This window comes from Daucus carota, chromosome 1 (assembly GCF_001625215.2).
Source record: "Daucus carota subsp. sativus chromosome 1, DH1 v3.0, whole genome shotgun sequence".
Taxonomy (NCBI): Eukaryota; Viridiplantae; Streptophyta; class Magnoliopsida; order Apiales; family Apiaceae; genus Daucus; species Daucus carota.
In genome coordinates, this window is record NC_030381.2 from 21,099,754 (window position 1) to 21,126,255 (window position 26,502).

Genomic DNA, 26,502 nt, shown 5'->3' on the forward strand with positions numbered 1-26,502 from the left:
GAAACATTTACCTATATATACAAGGATTTGGTGGCCTTTCTTCTCGCCTATTCATCTATAGAAGCACAACTTCAAGTTATTAGTTTGAAGCATAATAGTTACGGATTTGGTAACGTGTCTGTGTAATAAGATTTCTGGTGGTTACACTTAGTAAAAATACAAATATGTAAATGTTTACGCTAGCTAGCTGCTCTCATCAGTAGAACACAGTGTACATCTCTTCTTTTGACTGATCTAAATTCTAATAATGCCAAGTTGAGCATCTGGATATGTATTTCACTTTTATCCCTTCCCCAACAAGTTGCTTTTGCATTGCTCGTCTTGTAACATATTAGAATGCTGCGATTGCTTGACCAAAATCTCCTCTTATTATTGATACCAGTATTAATTCCCGCTACCCCGGGCTTTAATTTTTTAGAAAATATCTTTAATTATATAATAATCATAATTAATTTGTATAGAAATACTGTTTATTTTCTTTACTATTACGATATTAAACATGTATTAGATTTGTTTCAAAGAATATTCTCATATTTTCAATTTATTATTACGTGTAATTCTATCACTTCATTATTATGTGTATACTTTTCAGATAGGTCGTTTGATTTTCTTGCGATGCTATAGTTAAAATTATTATTCAATTTTTTTAATTATAATATTATGCATATATTTTTATTAAAACAAAAAATTTTAAAAATAATCATGTTAACTATAGTCACATGATTTAGAAGTACGTCTAAAAAAGTACGTTTCTCGTACATTCATGTTTATTTGTTTATTGTTAATCTAGTACAAATGTGCCTGAAAGTTTGTATATTATAGGTTTTAACATGGCAATTTTTGATCATTATGAAATTGAAGTTGGTATCATTATTGATTTAATATTAATAATTTAAGAACATAAGTAAGTATATGTAACAATAATTTAAGTTTTTACGTATATGCACATGAGATTTAATACTTTTGAATAAACTAATATCTATATGAAACTAAATTATTTTTAATCAGTATAAGAACATTCTATTATAACTAAATATTCTATTATAACTATATCTTTGATCGGTTGGTTTTTTTTTTAATTGTAGATTTGACTTATATAATATATTCTTATCCAAACTGTATTAGCTTTTGTACTAAAATTATGTTACAACTAGAGTAGAAGCCCGTGCAAGGCACGGGCATTGCAGTAAAACTTTTTTTATTTAAAATCATGGAGGGCTATTGTTGTAGTGGCATGACCAAGCTATATATGTTAGCTTCCATGCTAAATGGACATAACAGTTCACACGAACATGAGATGATTAAATCACGACCTAATATATAGATTTTAACTTGCAAAAGATTTTAGTTTGTAAAAGATGTTTACCTTAGAAGTTGGATCATCATAAAATCATATATCATTAGTGTAAAAGCAAATAACTCAGATTCATGCGACACTTTTCAAGCACGCAAATAATTATTCGGTTTCGAGAAAAAATGTATAGCTAAACCATTTCTTCAAAAACTGACAATGAGATCATTCACCAAAGAAGTGAAAATCTCACGCTCGAAATCTAATGCTACTTCTTGTCTATTTTCATCTAATTCACCACATTTCTCATTTTTCCATTCCTCTGATGGGCACTTCCCGTCCCAGGAGTACCTCTGGTTCTCCGTTGATCCAATTTTTCTCCATATCCAGCACCTCACAGTCGGGCGCATCATTTCCGTAATTTGCTTTGATAAAGAGGTCGAAGAAAAGATTTTCATCTGAGTTGAATTCAGCCTCATTGATGGTGTTCTTTACCCTCATTTGTCGAAGTAATTCCTTTGACATTTTATCTGAAATTGTTATACTCTTTCTCATTAGCAGGAACCTACTTTTTGTAGATAGACAACAAAGAAGATCGAACCGGTTTATTTCTCACAGTCAGTTAATGCAGTACGTTTTGAAGCGACGCGGGGTTTCTTCTAAAGCTTGTGCTTTGTTCTCGGTGATCAAGTGCACATAATTTATTAAACAATGGGAATGGATAAAACACATGAATTCTGATGTTTGCATAATGAAAATTAAAAGCACCTTGCATCTTTCAAACTACAAAGTGCCACTTAGGCTATGAAGCAAATATAAAGCAAAGCGAAGGAAATGCTAAAATCATTTTCGAATAATCATATGAACCAAAAAAAGTGCCAAAAGTATCACAAGTAAGATAACATAAGATAATTACAACTATATTCCATTAAGTTTTACTAAAAAAATGCTTGCGGATTTTCCTTGTATACACCCTCAACATCATCTTAGACAGATTTGTCAAAACTGACGAGTTCCCTTGCGAATTTCTGTAAGAATAACAATATCATTAGTTTCTATGTAAGCTTATAGTTATAAGCCACTACTTTCATCCTTGCCTGTGCATGAATGGTTAACTAATAGCTAATAAAAAAAGCTATTTAATTTTAAATTTTAAAATTTATAATTTGTGTGCCTGTGCCTTAATAAAAAAGCTAGTTAATTTTAAATTTTAAAATTTAAAAAGAATCTCATGAACCAGTTCCTAGTTCTGGTATAAGTAATATTACAAACAAAAGCTGCGGCCTTATAATATTAGGGTGCAATATGTAATCGGTTAAGAAACATGAAGTTCAAAAATATGCCGGTTGCAGTAGTGAATGGTTAGACATTTAGCTAATTTAACAACAGTGGAGGATAACTCCTGTATAGTCTTGTATGTGCAAATAAGAAACATGTAACTGGTAATAGTTAGTGAATACCTGAGTATTTTTTGGCCATTAAGCCAGTTATAACCACAAAAACAGGCTCATTTCCTTCCTTTGGCAATAAGTCGAGGAAGGTGGTTGCCTTGCTCTCCCATAAAGCTACAATGACTTTCATCCCTTATTTGTGAACAAATAATGAGGAAACAGTAAGTGGTTGTTCGCCCTTGGCCCATCTTAGGAAAGGCTTGGAATCTGAAAACATAGTATAAGGAGAAACAGAGCCAAAGGTGGAGTATATGCGTTTGAAACTTTATCAAATATCTCCTCATCATAATCATATCTGCCTGAAAATATAATATATGACTCGGGCTTTAAAAATATTATAAATCTTGGTTCATTTCTCAAAAATCTTCCATTGGCCAAATTCTCACACACACATTGAATATTTTACCTAAGGGAAAAAATATCAAACAAAAACTGATGCTTAAATTGAAAAGATATTAGTAAATTAAAGATGTCATCGTCCTTTAATACTACCATCTACCAAAGGTTTATATCTTTTGTAACAAAACTAATTCTGAATAAATATACTTAATTAGAAATGGCAACAAGCTCCTCGTTGCAGCATCCGAACATATATGACAAGCCTGCGCCAGTTGGTACCAAGCACATATAGCTCAGATTGTTAACTGAAAGTTATCTATCTCTCAAACATAGCTGCATAACATTCTGGAGCTGTATGGCCTGCACCCTGAGAATATACTCACACACACACACACACACCAATTTAAATTTACCTAAGGGTTATTGACTTAGCGGTAAGATCTATCATTTTTCAGTGATTCATAAATGTGACTGAGAATACTACATTTTTCTTTTTTCTTATGCTGTTAAATTTTACTTGAATTGCAATGCAACAATCTTAGGTGTTGCTCTTTCATGAAAAGCCAGAGTATTAGTAAACATCTGGCGATTTAGCTTAGCGAGGAGGAAATAATACCACACATGTATAGCTTTTAAAGATCTAACATGCAAGAAGATCTAGAAAATAAGGCGAAATAATTACCTTTACAAAAGAGTCTCTAACACAAGTTTTCCACCACACAATGTTGGGAATTTTCTCTGCAAACCCAAAACTGGGATGTTCTTTTGCCGTGTTTGTGTATGCAATTTTACAGCCCTCATGCACACGCTTGTAGTTTGGACACGGAAGTCTGCAGATTTGACTGCCATGCAATAGTATTCACCAAGCTCCCCCTTGTAAGCTATTAATGTGCCAGTAACATCCAGAGTGATACAGCGTAACTTTGTCACTATAGACATCTTGAGTATGATCTTGCAGATTTTTGTATCTTGGTCCTGAAAACAATTGTATTAAAACTTTAGTATATCACCCATTCAATATATCAGCTCTCTATACAACCAGCACCCACTATTTTAAATTATTAGAAATTTAGTTAAAGACACGCTATGACATAGTATTAGCAAGCATATCAGTTAAAATGAGTAATAATAATCTTACACTGCAGGGAGACATTTGAACAATTGAATATGATATAATTATCTCATCTTTGAATAACGAAAAAGATGTCTCCATGCTTATCTTAGAAGTTAGAATGCCTCTTAGGTTTAAGAACAGGTTTTCTCATTGAACAATGTAAGAATTTCCCCAACTCTAATCTGAGGTGTGATCGGGTATTATGTCTAGTTGACCACTATTGTTCAAGAAAATGACAAGTGTGATACCATCGTTTTCTAGGTGGTTCTTATGGTTATAAAAGTTGGAGATCTATCCTAAAAGTAGTACTAAAAGAATCTCATTATCCTCAGCCTAAATTCAATATTCATGAGATATCGACTTGTGAAAATTATCAAAGAATGTTATATGACTCATGATAATAATCGGAACAATTTCAGGATGCTCTTTTGTTCAAAGATATGGTGATAATAGTGCTTTTTATGAAAGAACAGCCACAGTAATTCAGAAGTTCATACAGCATAGATAAAATTTAATCTATAATAATTTGGAAGTTTAATATAAAAAATTACCTCTATTTACTCCTCAGTCTATAATCAACTTCATGTACACGTATCTAGCACCAATCAGATTACTTTGCCATACACAGAGTTATATTCCAGGGTTGCATCATAATATAATGCATTTGAAGTATACTGCACATTTAATAACCTTTCAAAGATGAATTTCCCGTAGCCCCATTCTATTTCTTTTTCCAAAGTAGGAAAGTAGATTACTCTGTAATGCATTATTCTAACTACACATCTTACCGATCGGAAAAGTACACAAGACTTTACATCAGGCCTAAAGAAAAGAAAGCGCATGCCAACTATAAGGTTCAAGCAATCACATCTGACCTGGTAAGAGCGGTGTGCTAGATGAAATCTGCAGTATTCAATAACTAAGCTCAAAGAAGTAGGTTTAACTCGTGCAGGTAGTGATATAGGATTGCTCTTTGACGATCCAAGTCCTGATGCCATTTCATGAACAGCAGTGGGGCATAACATTGCAATCTCTCGTTCCACTTCTTGTATAGAACCATCAGAAGTTTAAATCCATGCATAGGGTTCCATTCTCTAAATTCCATAATAAAATACACACATAATTCATATTGCAAAGTTTACAAACTTTATGGTGAAAACAGATCATGTATGTTGCAAGAGATCTCAAATACTTGAGTCATATTGCATACCTCATGTATATTTTATTGAAGAAGTTGATATTTTACTAAGAATGACTAAACCTAGGCGATCACTACAAAGTTTTATACCTATGTAACAACATTAAATTTATTAACACGAAATCAAAACAAGCCACTTTGGTTTTTTTATTAAATTTGAAAAATATGCACACTATATTTAGTAATTAGGTGTTCTACAGCTTTTCCTGAATTAATTGTGAAATGAAAATACAATATTAATAGCATTAGAACAAAACAGTCAAAGAACCAATTTTTCGGGTGCACCCCTAGTTTTAGTTATAACAAGTAATATTCTTGGTGATTTTTTCAAAATATTCCCGAATTTAATATATTACTTTAATAAAAATCTGATTTAATTCTTCAAGTCAGCAATAAGCCTAAACAAGAAAAATCCTTAATTATAAATACTAAGAAGCGATGAAACTTTTTTACTACTAATAAGGTTTAAGATTTCCAATTTTTACAATTTACATAGTGCAAGAGATTTAAGCAATAACTTTAAGGGAGGTGTAATAACAGGGACATGAAATCTTTCACATCAAAGAAAGGCGTTCTATTACTTAACATATAAAATAGAACAAAACAATAACTATATAATATCAAACACGTTTTCTTTCAGCTTCCGACATAGTACCAAACAAGTTTTATGTTTTAGTTTTATTTTTTGTAGAATGAAATGTAGAGCCAGAGCCAAAATTATTACTATATAATATTAAGTACAAAAACCAGATATATGCCATCATTGTATATAAGAAATAAATATTCAAACAGAAGAATTATTGTTTTGTTCTTTTTCAAGGTTTGCTAGTTGCTACGACTAATGATGCCAATACGATATTGTGTTTATTAAATATCTTGAAAAGAGATGACCTTTTGAAGGGCATTGGCAAAAAAGAAAGCACAAGAATACAGTCTGGAGTGGATAATTACACGGAAGTGAGTAAATCTTTATTTATAAGTTTCAACAGCAAAATATGGTTAAATCTATTGCACACCAATCAGCAACACATCGACAGACACACTTGAAAGGAGCGGATAAGATTACCTCGACACATGTCTCTTCCTCTGCCTCGCCAACACAAGCCCTACAACGCCTTTATTCCTCCCCTTGCAGTTCTTTCTCTATGATCTAAGAATCACCAAAAAGAACTTAATAATCCAACTTAAATGACATATAATAGCTTCTTCACGATAATATATAAATCAGACTGTACCATAAAAACTATATATAAGATAACAAGAGTATGCATTGTCTACTAATGCAATCCCCAAAATGCAAGAATGCAAATATGTTGAACATGTAATTACTATAAGTAGGCATCTTACTTTGGTAAAGTTCTTCTTCTCCGCTCCATAACCTTTTACATACAAGTATCCCATTCCATTATAAGCTGAAAAAAGTCATAACATTAAGGCACAACAGCACCCAGAACATAACATTTTGCTAAAGGCAAAATTCCCCAAAATACATTTATCAATCCATCCATTGGGACAAGTGCGTATCTACTAAATTATATGAAAATTCATGATATACAGATAAAGCCCACTAAACACATTGGTCTCAGTTTAAACCCTCGAGCCCCAATATTCATCACCTACTACCAGTGTAGATGAAAATAGGTACAAACTGAGAGAAGGGTTACAGGGGGAAAAAGAAAACAAAAAAGAAAATAAAAATCAAAGTATAAATACCGTCTGCTTCAGAGTCACTATCCTTCACAGTATATCCCACACGCTTGCCATTTTCTCTGCATATACTGACCCGAATTGTATGACTAATCTAATTACACCAATAAACACCACGGGCACATACAACTATACAAGCAAGCTATCACCATGTCCAGAATAGACATATGACTCATGTGAATATACCCGAGTCACCTGCTAAATTAATTAAGATCCTTCTACAAAATACAAAATCATTTAGAATTGCATAAATTTAGAAAATCAATATAGATCAGAGATCTGGCAATATGGTTTTATATACCAGCTTAATGTAATGATCGTGAATGTTTCAATATCATACATGATAACGTTACACATTAAGCATCAGGAGCAGTATCTGTATAATTTCAATTCAAAGTTGAAAATCAACTTTTAGTAATAAAATTCATGTAAGATACAGAGTTACAGCGATACATTGTGGACAACAATTAGCAAGAGGACAGGGCAACTGGAAGAATAGCAGACATTAAATTGCAGAATACGAAAATTAAAATATATACTAAACATATGCCACGGATCCACGAAAAAGTAGACAAATATCATAGATACGTTAAAACTTACAACCCGGTCATAAATATATATATGTAAATTAAAAGCAGATGTAGAAACACAAGGTAGGCATCTGGTTACATAGAATTTGCAGGAGACATATCTAGTTCTAAGAGGATATTTGCAGATAATACAGAGGGAAGGAAGGAGTCCATGATGGACTCTTCACAAGCAAAAAGGCGCAGGACGCTGCAATTTGGGTGTGAGGCTTTACCATTCCTTATTGCAATGAAGAGATGTCACCTACATCCCTACAAGAAATTTTTCCAGTTCCTCCTTGCAATGAGGAGATGCCACCCACATTCCTTGAAGACAAGGTTTCTATATATCCCATGTCTATTGTTAGCCGTATTATCCTATATAATCATGTATTGTATAGTCAAGATATGTATGCATCTAGTCGTCTACTGTCTAGAAAAGTACTGGGCATCTTTATCCCCTTGTTTTCTCGCATCAGCAGTGTCCTTATTCCTCGACAAGTTAATAAAGAAGAATTGAGGAAGTTATGCACTTCCCTTTTTCCTGTTTTTACCCTTTAATTTATTTTAGACTGCGTTCTTATGTACGTTATTTTAGTTTTATTCATAATACTGTAATGTGTCTTAAAACTTGTACAATTTACTAAACTAGCTATAATTTTCCCGATGAAGTATGATAAATAGGATAAGCCAATCATTTGTGATTCTTTGTATTAGCTTCTCCGAAATATATCATGGCAAGTGCAGTTGCTGGTGTTTATTTTTTTGAGCATTAGCAGAAGTTATTAACAAATGCATTAGGTTTGTCTTTTACAATTCTGAGATGAATATAGATTGATGTTATTGTAGAATCTAAACTCGATATGTAATGTGATCTTCAGGAGATGCATCATCGTATAGCTACAAGGACCTGATTCAATCGTCTGAAGGACAGCTAGCTAAGTGCTCTCTTAATTGCTACATTACCTTGAGAATCGAATTTCATAGGCGAATACAAAGTTGTAAGAGCATCTCCAGCAGAGTCTTAACATGTTCCCTAAATATATAATAAAATATTCAATTTTTAAGGGATTACTACATTTTATTGAATGGGAACTCCAACAACATTCCCTATTTCTATTCCCTATCATTATTATAATATTATATTCAACTTGTAAGTAGGAGAGAGAAAGGAGGGAAAGAGGAAGAAAAAGGAGAGAAGTGAATATTTTATTATTTAAAATAGTATGAGGAATGGTTCCACAATCCTTAAAAATGAGGAATGAAGTGGGCATCCTAACTTTTTAAGGGATGGCTAGGACTCTGCTGGAGTTGTGTTTTATGTCATATTCCTTATATTAATAGCTTAGGACACCATGTAGGGAAGCTGCTGGAGATGCTCTAAGGTTTAATATACTAGCTTAATGTAACGCATGATGAATGTTTTCATATTATACATGTTAAGGTTACACATATAGCATCATCGGGATGAGTATTTGTTGTATAACTTAAATTCTTGTAATTTGTAAAAATGTTGAAGATCACCTAATTAGTAATAAAATTCACATAAGATACAGAGATACATTGAGGACAATAATTAGCCACGAGCAACGGAATAAAATTCACATAAGATACAGAGATACATTGAGGACAATAATTAGCCACGAGCAACGGAAAGAATAGCAGACACTAAATTGCAGAATACGAAAAAAAAATAAAAATCAAACACATGCCACGAACAAGTAGACAAATATCATAGATGCGTCAAAACAAAGCAGATGTAGAAGAAACACAAGGTAGGCAGATCTATCTGGTTACATAGAAAATCAAACCAATCTGAAATCGCCAGAGAGCTGTTAATACTTGTGATGATGATGATGAGATTCTTCATCATCATCATCATCAGCAATGCTTGTGAGCTCCGTAATCAAAAGCCGCCGGATCTTCTGCTTTAATTCTTTTTCAATCAAGGCTTCTCTGTAACGCTTCACCATCCTTTCGTTCCTTCTTTTCAGATACTCTTCCACTCTTCGAGCCTTCAATTCCTCTCCTCCCATTTTCATCTTTGGACTACTGCTTCTGCAAAGTTTAAATTAATTAACAAAATCACCGAAACCGAGTGAGATGCAGATTGATTCTAGCAATTCGAATATGATTTTAGGAAGAGGATCAATCAGCGAATTAACACGAGAATCGAAACGAAGAGAAACTGATTTTGTTGATGTTTCTTTAGTGAAAAGGATGCGACACAATTTATAGGGTTCCAAGTAGATATATATCTCCAAATCCAATCCAATTCGGTAATTCCACAACCGACTTATATTATTATTATTACTATTCAAATTCAAATCTGATTTGACTTGGGTTAGGACTTAGGCCAAATTTATCATCTGCCCGCCTACCCAAATCTGATTTGACTTGGGTTAGGACTTAGGTCAAGTTTATTTGAAACCATATATATTTAATTGGTTAAAATTGATTAGGAATTAGCAAAAAGATCAAAGTCAATTAAATATATTATACCAATATTTAAAATATTATTTTGATCAGTATATAACATATTATCAAATAAGAATTAATAAAATTACTCAAATTAAAAAATCAAACTGAAAGGATAAATTAATCGCAGATAAATGAACCAAATCATGATTCTTGGAACCATGTTTTTTTTTTTTTGTTAACCCGGTGTCCGGGCTAGCTTGCGCGCACCGACTAATCCGGGTAACCTACTAGCACACTCATACCCCGAGCATGGTAGGCCGCTTACTTCCGGGGCGCTCAGGGAATCGAACTTAGGGTCTGTTTGGGAGTGCTGTTAAAAATTGCTGTGTTGTCTGAAAAAGTGCTGGTAAAATAAGTGTTGTTGTAGAAATCAGATAACTGTTTGGTAATTTTTTGATATTTTCTTATTTTGAGTTATAATATAAAAAAATAATGATTTTGGTGAGATTTTATAATGAAATCTATAACAGCATTCTGCAAAAGCTGAAAAGCAGCTTTTTCTAAAAGCATGGGAGGACCTGCTTTTTTTAACAGCAGCTTTTCAGCTAAAAGCTGCTGTTCGGGAAAGCTGCTTTTAGATTTACCAAACAGTTTTTCACCTGCTTTTCAACAAAAAGCTGTTGTTGCTGTCTGCAACAGCAACCCCAAACAGTACCTTAGTAAGCCACCAACTGAGACACCCCGTGGTTGTTTTTACTTTGTACTCTACATCGAATCTGATATCTTAATAACCAAGTCTACACGAACCGACCGTGTTGCAAACGCGTGGCATTACGGTTTTTCTACCAAGTTGTACATATACAAAGTACAAACAACACATACTCTGATATTACCCTCAAATCACCCCGCTTGCTCAATTACCCTCAAATCACTAAAAATGGACTTAAGACACTCAATCTCCAACCAAACTGATGTCTCTTTAACACTTGCAAGCCACATCTTAACAAAAAACAATGGCCCACATGCCAACACTGTGTTTTCTCCACTTTCCATTCATGTTGTTCTTGGTTTGATCACAGCCGGGTCATCTGCACAGACCCTTGAACAGCTTTTGTCTTTTCTCAAGGCCAAGTCTAGTGATGATCTCAACTCTTTGTCTTCTCAGTTGATTGATCTTCTTTTTGCTGATGGCTCTGGCTCTGGTGGGCCTTGTTTGAGTTTTGCTAATGGGGTTTGGATTGATGAGTCTCTTTCTTTTAAGGAATCTTTTAAACAGGTTGTGGATGGTTTGTACAAGGCTGCTTCTGTTCATGTTGATTTTCAGACCAAGGTTAGATTTAATTCGAGTGTGCAGTTATGTTTGTTTGGTACTTTGTGAAATTATTTTAGTTTTGTGTATTGGATTTGATTGTTGTTGGATATTTAGATTAGTAGTAATTACATGATGCTGAGGTTACTTGTTTTTTGGTAGTTGATTTATCTTTTTTCGATTAGAGGAGGGGAGGGGAGGGGAGGGGAGGGGAGGGGGAGAATTAGACTTTCGAGTTTCGACTAACGTGTATTTAATTGTGATTTTTAGATGTTATGATGATCATTGTAGATATTCAGTTTAGGGATTTGTGGCTTTTTGGAAGGATGAATTGATTGTTTGTTCAATTTCAACTTAAAATGATGAACTGACCTCGCGATTAGAGGTTATTGATCTAATACTAAAATTTTTGTAGGCTTACTTGCAGTGTATGTTGCTATTCTTATAGATCCTTTGTAGTTTTTATCAATGCTTGTTTTTGCAATTCTGTTACAACCGTTTAGTTTCAGATGTGAATGCTATTTGGCCACTGATTATTCTTTTAGGACATAAATTTCAAGGACTCTTGTTAGAAAATGAATTGACCCTGTCCTCGTATCTTTGTATGGAACTTTATTTTGCTAGCAGTTTCTATGTAATCCACAAGTTGTTAATTTATCATAATTTATACAACACCAGGCCTAGACCCTAAGTTGCTTTTCATTATTCATAGATAGATCTGCAGTGCCTATTGTTTTATTTAATTGTCTCGTAATATAGCTACCTTTCTTACCCGCGCGCACTATTTGCAATCTCTTGTCTGTTTAATTGCTATCTTTCTGCAATTAGAAAATGAGTTTCTGTTATCATGTACAATAAACTTTCTGTAATCGTGCACAATAATGACTTGTTGGATGTAAAATTTATGCTTATGTTTATATTTAGTAATTGTCAAATGCAGTTACTGTGTGCTGAAACATGTTCCTCAGGTCATTATTGTAATAAATAGTGGTTGGTTCTACTTTTTTCTATGCTAGGTCCTGTGCTTTCTTTCAGAACCTCGCCTTTGAGGCCCATAAATTGAAAAACCCTAAGTCCTATGGGAATACCTTTTAATTGTTGTGCTCTATGTTGCATTTGTTTCGTTGTTCTAAATTATATGCTGAAACATATTCTTTCGGGTCATTATTAAAAAGAATGTGCTTGTTTCTGCTCAAGGTCCTCTGTTTGCTGTCCTTCCTCTATGTCGCACTTGTTTCCTTGTTTTCATGTTCTACAGATATATAGGCAATATTTTATGTTTCTATTCTATACATAATATATGCAGGCTAGTGAAGTTACCAATTCAGTGAACTCGTGGGCAGAAAAGGAGACCAATGGCCTCATCAAAGAGATTCTTCCTTCTGGATCAGTTGACAGCTCAACTAGGCTTGTTTTTGCCAACGCCCTCTATTTCAAAGGAGCGTGGACTGACAAATTTGATGCATCCATGACAAAAGAACATGAGTTCCACCTCCTTGATGGTAGCTCAGTTCAAGTCCCCTTCATGACCAGCAAGAAGAAGCAATTAATCAGCGCTTTTGATGGTTTTAAAGTTTTGGGGCTTCCTTATAAAAAAGGTGGTGACAAACGCAAATTCTCGATGTACTTCTTTCTTCCAGATGCAAAAGATGGGTTGCCGAAATTAGTGGAGGAAGTTGGTTCAGTAGCTGGATTCCTCGAGCGCCACATTCCATATATGACAGTAGACGTTGGTGACTTCCGCATTCCGAAATTTAATATCTCATTTGGCTTTGAAGCATCGGAAGTGTTAAAGGAACTAGGGTTGGTCTTGCCCTTCTCTGGGGATGGTCTTACGGAGATGGTGGATTCTCCTATGGGTCAAAAGCTCCATGTTTCAAGCATATTCCATAAATCCTTCATCGAAGTTAATGAAGAAGGCACAGAAGCTTCTGCTGCATCGGCTGCTGTCATAAAACCGAGGTCTTTGCAAATGTATGATAAGCTCGACTTTGTTGCTAACCACCCATTCCTCTTCCTTATCAGGGAAGATATGACTGGAGTTGTGCAGTTGATCGGGCAAATCAATAATCCTCTTACTACCTAGCCATGCCGCGGTGTAAGAGCTTTCTTTGAGTGTTGTAATAATAGTATGTTTTAACTACTAACATTATATTCAGCCCTTTCAATGAACTATGGAATTTTTCGGATTTCCGTTATGTTTTCCCCCAAAATGAGTATGTCTGTGGCATCTGAACTTGTTCCAATGAGCAGTGTTTTCTGGTGTTAATTATCAATGTACATTATAATTCCTGTTGCGTGTTTGCAACAGTAGTTTCACCCCTCTTAAACTTTAACCTTCAACTTGCTATAAATTACAACGCTGCCATGTCTTTCTATGCCTTTCAAATATGGACATGTTTCTGCCACATCACTCATGCTTGCGGTCTCCGCCTCGATTTTCCAACCTGAACACACTGTGCACTGAATTTATCACAAAATCACAAAATCTGATTTTACGATAAATATATACATGCATACGAAATATAAAAATATAAAAAAAAAAATATTATTTATTATCCCCTACATTTTTGGATATAGGTCTTTTGCTTTTTTTAACACATATTTTTAAGATTTAAAATTTAAAATTTTTATTATTTAAAACTATAATATTAATTACATATTTTTATTTAAAAAAATTGACCTCTATAATCAAATGACTTAGAAGTGCGGGTCAAAAAATCAAACGATTTATATTTCAAAATATATGGAGTAATTAATTAATTAAGATTCAATACTTTTTGATGTTTAGTATTTATAACCTAACTTTCTGGGCTTATTACACAAAAATCACTTATTTGTATCATTTGTGTAATAATTTACAAGTCAATTTTAGAGTTACAAGTCAAACTTTGAGAAAAAGAAAATTCGAATAATTTTTAATGAGTTTTTTTTTATTTTTGACATTTAATATTATTTAGCTGGGTTTATAACCTAACTTTAAATCACTTATTTGTATTGTTTGTGTAAAATATACAAGTCAATTTCAGAGTTACAAGTCGAACTTTAAGAAAATGAAAATTTTAACAATTTTTAATGAGCTTTTTTATCTTTGACATTAATATTATTTAGCTGGGTTTGTAACCTAACCTTCTGGGCTTATTAGACAGAAATCACTTATTTGTATCGTTTGTGTAATAATTTAGAAGTCAATTTCAGAGTTACAAGTCGAACTTTGAGATAATGAAAATTCGAACAATTTTTAATGAGTTTTTTTTATTTTTGACATTTAATATTATAAATATATAGAGAAACACTTTAAAAGATTATTTATACCAATTTAATATTTTATTAATGATTTTTATATCCAAATTTTTGTAACGAACAAATTGTGAACACTAAGAAAATCCAAATACACACATCAAAAAATCTAAATTTTGGACAAAAATATTTGCATACAAAGGTAAATTTATTAATTATTATTACCCTCATTTTGAAATATAGGTCGTTTGATTTTTTAACACATTTTTTAAGCCTTTTATTTTCAAAATTTTATTTTTTTCAAAATTATAATATTGATATATTTTTTAATCAGAAAATATGAATTTAACTATACGATCAAAAGAATTATAATAATTTATTTATATCCAACACATCGTAAACACCAAAAGTTTATCCAGTGACAACCAAGTGCCTTTATTAATAACCGGAGGGTTCCGAAGGAAGCTAAACCTCTGCCAGTCTGCTAGCTTCTCTTAAAAGTTTTACATTTTATATATGAAACTTCAAAGTTTACACGGGCCTTCCAAGAATTCAAATTTGAATAATATGAATTTAATTTAAAAGTACACATTTATATGTCTCTGTTCCGCTCTTTCTCCTTTTCTCTTCTACCTTCTGCCCGTAATCTCTACTCACGTTTCTCTCTTTTATATTCTTAGTATTTTTCAGTATAATTTTGATTTCAACTATTAGTTTTATAATAATTTCTTGATCTTATAATTGCAGGTGAACTTTCGTTGATAAAGTGTTTGATGATTTGCCCCAAAGAACAAATATGATATGGTTGTCAATTTTAGGTATCCTATAATATGTGGTAAACTAATTTTTTTCATATTATGTTTATTAATTTTCATGATTTGATAATATTTATAGAGATTTGTAGATCGGAGGCTTAATTAATTATGCGCATATCTTTGTTGTTTGTCATACTTGAAGTGTTTGATTATGAAGAGGCTTCAGAACTTTTGTTGGTAATCGATAAGATATCGGTAGCATCGTCATATATATAGTGGGACATGTTTAAGTATAGAACTTTTTTTTCCCCTCAGCTGCTTGATTAAATGTCTAAAAGAGTATCTAATTGTTCGTATTGAAATGCTTTATACACAGGTATGTACACTTATTGGTGACTATGATATTTGATTCACTCCAATATTGTGGTTTTCATTTCATTGAAAGTATGGAGGTATGTTTATTATAACATTACAAGTAAATTCATTTTATATACCTACTACTTTGAGATTATATTTTATTTTTGTAGTTATAAATTGAGATTATTCTTTTTATTGCTATCCTTTTTCACTTTATTTGCACTAATTAAAATTATAGCCATGACACAAGGCTTGGTGATACATCATTCTTTTAACTTTATTAAACCTGCAATAAACCAGGCTCTTCCACTCCATGAATACACTGAATATATTTTTGAACTTCTTTATCTCCGCGGACCGCGAAAGGTTCAATTTGTCCTAAACAGATTATGTTCTTTTTAATGTATATATATATCTTAGTTGTTTGTGAACTATCATATGTGACAGTTACATGCATGATGCATCTATCATCTATCATTACTTAATTGTTGTAAATTAAATACAGAGGATGTCTTTGTCAATTATTCTACCAGGCTATGGAAAATGTTCACGAATCGAATCAAAATCCTATGCACGAACATCAAATATGGGTGCAAAGATAAGAGGCAACATGTTTGTATAGGTAATATTTTTTTTAATCTTTTCCTTCTGTTCCTAGACGAACCGACTTGAAGATACCATTTCATAGTTGAGATATATTTTACGTGAAGTCATAGTTGAGATAATTCTTAAAGTTTGCTTCTTTTATTGAAACAATATTTCATTTTCAAGGTGCGTAATATATTGGCCAGGCTTGCATTTCATTCGGATATATTGTAGTTGCCGTTTTATATGCTTGTAGTTAAATGATTGTTTATTGTAACAAAGTGACTTTGACTAGAAAACTTCCAGGATCATGAAAAGTGGTCGATTAGCTTATGAAAGTAAGCTATTTGTTATTTTTTTTGGTTGATATGTTATTTGCATATTGCTCAAGTGGTGGTTGATATGAAGCTACAACTGAATGTAGTGCTAGATGATATTTCTCATCCCTTATATTCTTTTGGAGAAGTTACGCATTTAACATAGCACATGTGACCTTATATTGGTTTTGAGAGGTAATTATAGGTATCACTGGAACATCCCAGTAGACACTTGCTCTTCTAGATTTAGTATGGACTTTAAATTTCAGATTCAAAATTGTTGTTATAGTTTCAGATTCTAACAGGTGAATTACAAATTGTGTTGGAGGATAGGGAGATTCATACTTTGACTGGAAAAAGAGCACGACAACTACTTGCTGAGGTCTATTTCTTATTATAATTTTTTTCATTGTCTTTTCAGGTTTATAATGGTTCTTCATCAATTATACCCTTTTAGGTATTTTTTAATCTTTTTATCACTTTAATTTTAGAGATTATTGTTGTTGTCGCCTAAATATTCAATAATTTGCTGAGGAGATAATACTAAAGACTAAGAGAGCAATATGCAGATTTGGATGTTAGGGAGAAAGCTTCAGATGCAATCTTTTATTTACTCATTCATGATAATGCAGTAACAGCAACACACCTTGCATATAAGATGGTGACAGAGAATATTGTAACGGACTACTAAAATGCAAATGACAAGGCTGTCGTAGGTACATAAAAATAGAAAGCTGATAGTACGAGGGTGACAAGGCAAAAATTTGACTTTTGTTTGGGATACTATATTTGTATAAAGTGAATATGTAAGCTGTTAATTTGAGTTTGGAAATAGAATGGGAAGGGCCTTTGGATTTCGCCAATCTCTTACATTTGTTCTGCTTGCTACGATTTTTATGCAGTGGAAGGTTCGTGCCTTCCTGAATGCCTTTTGTTGTTATTTTGACTAGCTAAACAGCTTTCTATTTGTCAGAATTTAAGCTTTTCCTATATTACTGAAAAATTAAGGCATAACTGTAAAAATGCTGACATGCGTAGGACATGGACTATATCACGGAGACAATGATGCAACAACTTTTGTCTAAAGTTCTTACATTGTTTATAAGTTTTCATATTTTGATAATCTGTATTTCTTGATTTGCAGATTGCCGGGTTTATTGATTATGCGTATACTTCATGTTGACACATACTAGGTATACTTTATGTTGACACAAACCAGGTGTTTGATTAAATTCCTACAAGTTTTGATTGAATTTTGCTCTTTATTTATAATTATTATGTTTGATTTTTATATCTGACTCTATTCTAATCGCGGATAAGATTTCTATGATTATAGGAGATGAGTGTTCTTATGTCACGAATGATATTGAAAAAGTGAGATGTGTTGATGCTTTGTGTAAATGAATCATTTTATCTTCCGTTATAGTTTTAAGTTTGTGTGCACATAGGTGGTTGTTACTGAGCATTGATCAACTGTGTTACTTTATTAAAATGAGTTGAGTCTGAGAACTAAAGGGCAATTATATACTTCTTAAGGCTTTCCTGAACGTGTTTTTATTCATTATAAAAAAAATCGATGATTATTTTGTAAATATATGTACTCTGTTCTTTTCTCTGTATCCAATTAAAAGGATTTTAATTCGAATTATAGGTGTTTGTAATGTGAATATTATCTAAAAGATAATATCTTTGAGGTATCTTGCATTGGTTATTTAATGTATTAATTAAAAGTTTATATTTAAATTTTTTTGATCTAATAATTTTGGATATATGGTTTGTCAGGTTAATGAATGAACTAATATGGAATGATAAAATGCAGGTGGTCTGGAAAGATGGTTTTCAATGCAGGAATTTTTTATACATAATTGAGGTGTTCAGGTTAATGAAAGTGAGTTCGTACTTTAGGAGGTGAATAGTTAACTGAAACTATAATGTATTAAGTTCACATGTGATGCTGAGTGAAAATAAATTTGGGATGTGTTGGATTAAAAATTCAAATGGAAATCTGATTGAGGCTGCTTTAGTTCTATTTAATGAAGAGGTTGGAAAACGGTTGGTAGCTTTTGGTGTCATTTTGATTTGTTTCATTCTTTCAGAAATTGTCCAGCAGACGATAAGGAGAGGTTCAAGCCTTCAGTCATGCCCTGTTACTGAAAAAGCATTGATAGCCTACAAGTCAGGTACACCAAGTGACTAATATTCTGCCAACCAGAGTCTTTCAACTTTTTCAAGTAATACTTTTTCAACTTTTGATAAGTATAGTTTTGTATAGGTTCTTGACACAGTGGAAGATAAGGGGCTAGAAGCTGTTGGATCTAGATGTCCCTTGCTCGAGGAATTGTGAGTGTTTGCTTTTAATCAGGTTATGGTTCAAGGAGTGACAGAGTCAGGTTTTGTGGCAGTATCTAAAGGATGCCCCAAGCTTCACTATGTCTTATATTTCTGCAGGCAGATGTGAGATGACTAATGCCGCAGTTGCAACTATAGTCAAGAATTTTCCTGATATCACTCATGTCCGCCTTTGCATAATGAATCCATACCAGCCAGATTCTATGACATATGAGCCGATGTATGAGGCATTCGGTGCAGTGGTCAAGACTTGCAAAAATCTACAGAGACTTGCTGTTTCAGGCTTACTAACTAACCGATGTTTTGATTATATTGGGTAGTATGCTAAAAACCTGGAAACCCTTTCTGTGGCTTTTGCGGGGCAAAGTGACTTGGGAATGTAACCTTTGATGGAAGGTTGCCGAAAGCTAAGGAAGCTAGAGATAAGAGATTGCCCATTCGAAAACGCAGCTTTACTTTTTAACTTGAAAAAGTATGAATCAATGCGGTCTCTCTGGATGTCAGCATGCAATGTCACAATGAACGGTGGCAGGATTCCTGCAAAATTCATGCCAAGGTTTAATCGTTGACATAATAGCATCTGCATCATTTTAGTTACTGTAAACATGCACCTCTATTGTTGTGTGAACTTGCTGAACTCCTTTTTTCTATTGTTCTACTTTATCAGTTTTTGGTGTTTTATTACATAGAGATAGACTAGCCTGATGTCGATATATGGAAACTAATATGTGTTTTGTTTTAACTCTCTCCTTTAATGTCCAGGGTCTGGAGATGCAATGATTCCTGCAATGATTGTTGAGATTGAAGTGCTTAAAGGACTTCCAGTGACAGGTGATAATATTACTCATGCATTATAATTGTAATCATAGTATACGAATGCATAATACTTCTATGGGAAAGTAATTTTTATTAATCGAGAGTTTTTAAATGTGGAAAGTATCGTTTCCATACAAACAAGCTGAGTTTGAAATTATATTTGAAGGAGTGAGCCAATTGATTCTGTAGTGCTTTGTTGATGCTCATGTTTGTTTTGCAATGACTCACATTTACTTTTTTGTTCTAATTATAACTGATGCTGATGATTTGCAGGGATGCATATTGGACTGCTGAAATGATGGAAGTTGTGCAAAAGAAGGGTTCTTGGTATAGTTATGCAGATAAAAGGTTTGTTGTACACTTCATCATGGTTTTTAATGAATATACTGCACTCAGTGTAAATAAATACAGTAATATAGAATTCATATATAGAGATGCAGTAAGCTGATTTAGTTAGTGAATTAGTTACAACAAACTCTAGTGAATATTCTATACAATCTGTGTATATAAGTTTAGCACAAGCTGTAGTTCTGAATTCATTCAATACAACAACACATTTACTTTCTCTCTCACACAAAATGTAACATGGTATCAGAGCGGTAACGATCTCACCGGACTTCCACTCGCTACCGGATTCTCGCCGGAAAATTCTGTTTCTCGTCTTCTTCACAGGTGTTTCTTTCTCTGTATATAGCAATTTCTCTCTTTCAATCAACTGTTCTTGCCTATTATTTCTGCATTTACTGTACAATCATCATGTCTTCCACTCGTACGAACATCCTAAACACAAATCAAGATCCGTCTAGCGTTTATTACATTCATCCATCCGATGCATCCACAAATCAGCTTGTTTCTGTGAAATTCAATGGTACTGGTTACCATACCTGGAAGAGATCTATGGTTATTACTCTCTCCACTAAAAACAAGCTCGGATTTGTCAATGGCACCATACCTGTTCCAGATCCTACTAGTGTTGAGTATCAGTACTGGGAACGTTGCAATAATCTTGTCATTTCTTGGATTCTGTTTAATCTTGATGAGGAAATTGCTTCTAGTGTCTTGTTTTCTGATTCTGCTAAAGAGATTTGGGACGATTTAGAGGCTAGGTTTGGATGTACTTCTATGACTCAGACTTACTCTCTTGAACAAAAACTGCTTGAGATAAAACAAGGCACTGATTCTGTCTCTACGTTCTTCACTAAGATGAAAGCTGTTTGGAATGGATTGAATGATGCAGATCCAATTGTTCGCTGTACTTGCAACAATTGCACTTGCAATGTCAACTTGAAGATTCAACAAAAGGAACAAGCTCGTAGGCTTCTGCAATTTATGATGAGGCTCAATGAATGCTTCAGTGTTGTTAGAGGCAATATTATGATGATGAATCCTCTGCCAACTATTCAACAGGCTTACAGGTTGTTTGCTCAAGAAGAGAATCACAAACAACTCTCTAATCTCACATCACAGACTGAGTCTCTTGCTTTTGCTGCTGATAAGAAGACAGTCTCTAATCCCAGCACTAATTCTAAATCATTCTCCAAGCCTGGACAATTCAAGAAAGGAGGAAAACCGACTTATTACTGTAATCATTGCAAGGTATCTGGTCATAGCATGGAGAGATGCTTCAAACTCCATGGTTATCCCCCTGGTTTTCAGCCTCGAAAAGTTGCTGCTATGTCTGAACACCAAAACTCTGCACAAGATACAGATGCTGTTCCTACTTTCAGTCAAGATCAGTATAATCATCTGATGAATCTCATTGAACACACATCACCAGATCATAGTGATGTTGCCAGCACTTCAGATTCCTCTAAACATGCTTTATTGGCAGGTACTACTATCTGCTTATTATCACATAGTCATACTCCTGAATGGCTGATTGATAGTGGGGCAACTGATCATATCTGTCCTGATCTTGATATGTTTGATTCTTTTGAACCATTGACACAGAGTGATTCTATTACTATTCCTAATGGTACAAAGGTTCAGGTATTGCATAAGGGTACTATTAGACTAACTGATGATATTATCCTCCAGAATGTACTGCATGTACCTGGATTTTGTTTCAGATTAATATCTGTAAGCAAACTTTGTGAGGATCTTAAGTGTCAAGTTATGTTCACTAATTCTGATTGTTTCATACAGGGCCTTTCTCAGAACAGGCCTCCAATTCTTCTTGGTAAGATTGTTAATGGATTATATAGGAACTTACACTCTTCCAGTGGATCTCAGGATCACTCTACTTCTTGCAATGTTTCTATCAACAATGAAGAGGTTTTGAAGCTGTGGCATGTGAGATCTGGTCACATACCTTTTTCAAAGTTACATCTGGTAGCTCCTGTTGCACAAAAGGTCCCTTCCAACATCATCTGTCAAGTCTGTCATTTGCTTTAAGCAAGTTAGAAAATCTTTTCCCTCTAGTTCCATCAAAAGTACTGTTGCTTTTCAGATGTTGCATATTGATGTATGGGGTCCATACAAAACTAAGTCAATATCTGGTTGTACTCTTTTCTTGACTATAGTTGATGATTTCACTAGATTCACATGGGTGCACTTAATGAAATACAAAACTGAGGTTGTGTCTATTTTAGACTCTTTTCTGCAACATATTAAAACTCATTTTCCTGACAAGAAAGTTCAGTTTATTAGGTCTGATAATGCATTAGAATTATCAGAAGGACCTATTAAACTTTTGTATACACAAAATGGCATCATTCATCAGACAACCTGTGCTCACACTCCACAACAAAATGGTGTTGTGGAGAGGAAGCACAGGCATCTATTAGAAACTGCCAGAACTCTTCAATTACAGTCCAAGTTGCCTGATAGATTTTGGGGAGAATCTGTACTTTGTGCCACATATCTTATCAATAGAATGCCTTTGCAGTCTATTGACAATCTTACACCCTACTTCAAGCTGCATAATCTTTCTGCTGACATTAGTTCTTTAAAAACTTATGGTTGTCTTTGCTTTGTATCCACATACAAAGTTTTAAGAACCAAGTTGGATCCCAGAGCAGTTGCTGGTGTCTTTGTTGGATATTCTAACACAACTAAGGGTTACAAGGTTTATAACCTCAAAACAAATTCTATTATAACATCCAGAGATGTGACTTTTTATGAGTCCCAATTCCCATTCAAAATTTTGTCACAAACACAGAAGTCACAATCTCAGTTCCTTGATGAAATTTTCTTACCTGTCATACCTGCCAGTGTTCATCATGATGAGGAACCTCCTATTGTTCAACCTGATACACTAATTGATTTGACTGACCATCAACCTAGGCAGTCTACTAGACCAAGACAGCAACCCTCATACTTGCAAGATTATGTTTGTAACAATGCTCAGACTGTACCATCACAACACTGGTGCAATTTAATATCTGCTTCCCAAATTCCTCCCTCTACTATTCCTGCCTTCACAGAACCCAAAAATTATCTTGAAGCCTCAAAAAAACCAGAGTGGCAGGAAGCTATGAAGAAAGAGTTACATGCTTTGCATATAAACAAGACTTGGGAGTTAGTACCTTTACCTCCTGGAAAAAAGGCCATCGGTTCCAGGTGGGTATTCAAAATTAAGCTAAAGGCAGATGGTACTATTGAGCGTTGCAAAGCTAGGTTAGTAGCCAAAGGTTATAATCAGAAGCATGGAGAAGATTTTGATGAAGTCTTCTCACCAGTTGTCAAAATGAGTACTGTTCGTTGTATTATTTCTCTGGCTGCTAGTAAACAGTGGAAATTACATCAATTAGATGTCAATAACGCTTTTTTACATGGGGAATTAGATGAGGAGGTCTACATGCAGGTTCCTGATGGATTTGACAATCCTCTAAACTATGTTTGCAGGCTGATTAAGTCAATCTACGGCCTCAGACAAGCTTCCAGAGTCTGGTTTGGTAAATTGGCAACTGAATTGTTTGGACAGGGTTTTACCCAATCAAAAAATGATCCCAGCCTATTTCTCTGCAAACATCATACTAGCATTACCATCATCGCAGTCTACGTTGATGATATTATCATCACTGGCAACAGTGATGATCATATCAATTCAATTAAACAACATTTGGATAACATTTTTGGAATTAAAGATCTCGGTCTCTTAAACTACTTCTTAGGCATTGAGATTAGTTATGCCCCTGCAGGTGTAGTACTTAGTCAGAAAAAGTTCACAAAAGAACTTCTGGATATGTGTACTGTGGACTGTTCTCAAAAGGCAGTCACACCCTTGCCTTTACATCTGAAGTTAAGTTCTGAAGATGGTGACATTTTTCATGATCCTGAACTATATCGATCCATCCTTGGAAAGCTCAATTTCTTGACAAATACTCGTCCTGATCTCAGCTATGCTGTCCAGTCCCTCAGTCAGTTCATGCATAAACCTCGACTACCACACTTTGAAGCTTTAAGTCACACCTTGCGATACATATCTCACACTGCTGGACAGGGTATTTTACTTCAAGCTCTGACAAGCTCACTTTACAGGCTTATTCTGATTCTGATTGGGCTGCTTGCCCAAATACTCGTAGATCTGTGACTGGATATGTCTTGATGCTTGGTAATTCACCTATCACTTGGAAATCAAAGAAGCAGTCCACTGTCTCAAAGTCCAGTTCAGAAGCTGAGTATCGAGCCATGGCAGCGGCTGCATCTGAGGTGACCTGGTTAGTTCGTCTCCTTGCAGAACTTGGAGTTGATAAGCTCACCCCTGTTACACTTCACTGTGATAACCAGTCAGCTTTGCACATTGCCAAGAACCCCGTCTTTCACGAAAGAACAAAGCACATTGAAGTCGACTGTCATTTTACTCGTGATAAAGTGCTGGAAGGATTAATCCAACTCACTTATCTCCCCACTCAACATCAACTAGCAGATGTCCTCACCAAGACTGTTCCTTCTGCACAGTTGAAGTTATTAACATCCAAGATAGGTTTGGTTGATACCAATATCAACCCACACCCTATCTTGCGGGGGGCTAATGAATATACTGCACTCAGTGTAAATAAATACAGTAATATAGAATTCATAGATAGAGATGCAGTAAGCTGATTTAGTTAGTGAATTTCTAATGAATATACTGCACTCAGTGTAAATAAATACAGTAATATAGAATTCATAGATAGAGATGCAGTAAGCTGATTTAGTTAGTGAATTAGTTACAACAAACTCTAGTGAATATTCTATACAATCTGTGTATATAAGTTTAGCACAAGCTGTAGTTCTGAATTCATTCAATACAACAACACATTTACTTTCTCTCTCACACAAAATGTAACAGTTTTCATATCACGGTTATCTGCAAATCATTTACCGGAGGAAAGGAAAACAGACTGAAGCTGAAGACATGTCAGACATAATACATGTAATCAGTTTCTAACTAATAAATTTAACGAGAGTTCTATTTTTATACTCTCCGTTACCGTGTGTCCTTATATTAGATTTGTATAGGAAATTGTATCGCTTACTACTGACAAAAAAGGTACAAAACACACGGTGAAAATAGAGACCAGATCTTTTAATATTTCATTTTTAATTATACTAGCTTATAAACGTGTAATATTTTATAATATATATTTCAAATTTAAATTATATTGTAAAGATAAAGTTATGTTTGGAATAATATTTTTTTGTTTTAATTAAAATATATTTTAATATTAAAAAAATGTGTTTGGGTTAATATATTTTTGTTGGATATGCTAAATAAGTTTTTTATTTAATATATTAAACAAGGTCTATTTTTTTGGATAAGCCAATTTATTAAATAAAAAACCAGCATACAGCCAAAGCAAACCTACACTTGCAGAACTAAACTGAAATACTGAAACCAGCAACTACTAAGACAAGGTCTACTTCAAACAACCTAGCGAACTGGAGATAACCTAAACTTCAAGGAATTGTGAATATTGTACTGACTAAACCTTGCTGCTTTCTCAGGCAAGTACTGACTAAAACTTGCTGCTTTCTCCGGCAAACACCTTCGTTTTCCCCTTCCCCTGAGGCAGCCTCACACCATTTCCGGCTTCAGATTTTTCCTTGATAACAATACCTCCTATCTGCTTGAATACTTTTTGAGGTTTTTAATAATTATGTTCTGTCAATCAAATATCAATAGGTTATTTAAAAATTAGTCATAAAATATGTATTAGTGACAATGTTTTGATAAAAATTGATAACAACTTAATAAAATATGTTTTCAATTAAAAGACAGTCCAACGATCAAATTTTTATGTTTCAAATTTAATATAATATAGATTCATTATAATAATAAAATATCAAAAGTTAAATCATTAATATTACACGTTTTTAAGATATTCGCGTGTATCGATGACAAAAAGTTATTTTAATATTAAAATTAATGTTATTTAATTTTATAAATTAGAAATAAAATAAATAAAATAATATGAATTTCTTATATACTTGATTAAAGTGCGAGGCGTCGCCACTCGGCGACGCCGAGGAGTACTTGATAAATATGATTTCTTATATACTAGAAAATATTATGTAATTTTAGAATGTAAATGATGGAATTTTATTATATTATACTTTTTTTGAAAAAAATTAATTTAACTTCATTATAATAATCTTATACAAAAATATAGATAATACTGATTTAATAGATAACTACGAACTGTATGTAAATTATTATTGATTGTAAAATTTTAAAATACAAAATTATTTGACCAAAACACC

At 33.6% G+C, this 26,502-nt stretch overlaps 1 protein-coding gene and 1 long non-coding RNA gene across 8 annotated transcripts; one reads left to right on the forward strand and one right to left on the reverse strand.

The window, feature by feature from the left end:
* Positions 1-1,379: 1,379 nt before the first annotated feature.
* Positions 1,380-10,060, reverse strand: LOC108204725 (uncharacterized). Of its 7 annotated transcripts, none has more exons than XR_001803849.2 (6): positions 6,741-10,060; positions 6,460-6,543; positions 5,071-5,289; positions 4,747-4,869; positions 2,752-4,056; positions 2,127-2,319 (listed from the first exon to the last, which is right to left on the reverse strand). It is a non-coding gene; the product is annotated as an uncharacterized LOC108204725 (long non-coding RNA). The 7 variants fall into 7 exon arrangements; XR_001803850.2 differs by lacking the exon at positions 4,747-4,869 and having other exon boundaries at positions 6,741-6,805; positions 7,107-10,059; XR_001803847.2 differs by lacking the exon at positions 4,747-4,869 and having other exon boundaries at positions 2,752-3,041; positions 3,764-4,056; positions 6,741-10,053.
* Positions 10,061-10,889: 829 nt separating this feature from the next.
* LOC108225300 (serpin-ZX) lies at positions 10,890-13,589 on the forward strand. Its single transcript, XM_017400171.2, has 2 exons — positions 10,890-11,417; positions 12,703-13,589. The coding sequence occupies exons 1-2, from the start codon at positions 11,025-11,027 to the stop codon at positions 13,480-13,482; spliced, it is 1,173 nt and encodes a 390-aa protein (XP_017255660.1). The 5' UTR covers positions 10,890-11,024; the 3' UTR covers positions 13,483-13,589.
* Positions 13,590-26,502: the final 12,913 nt, after the last annotated feature.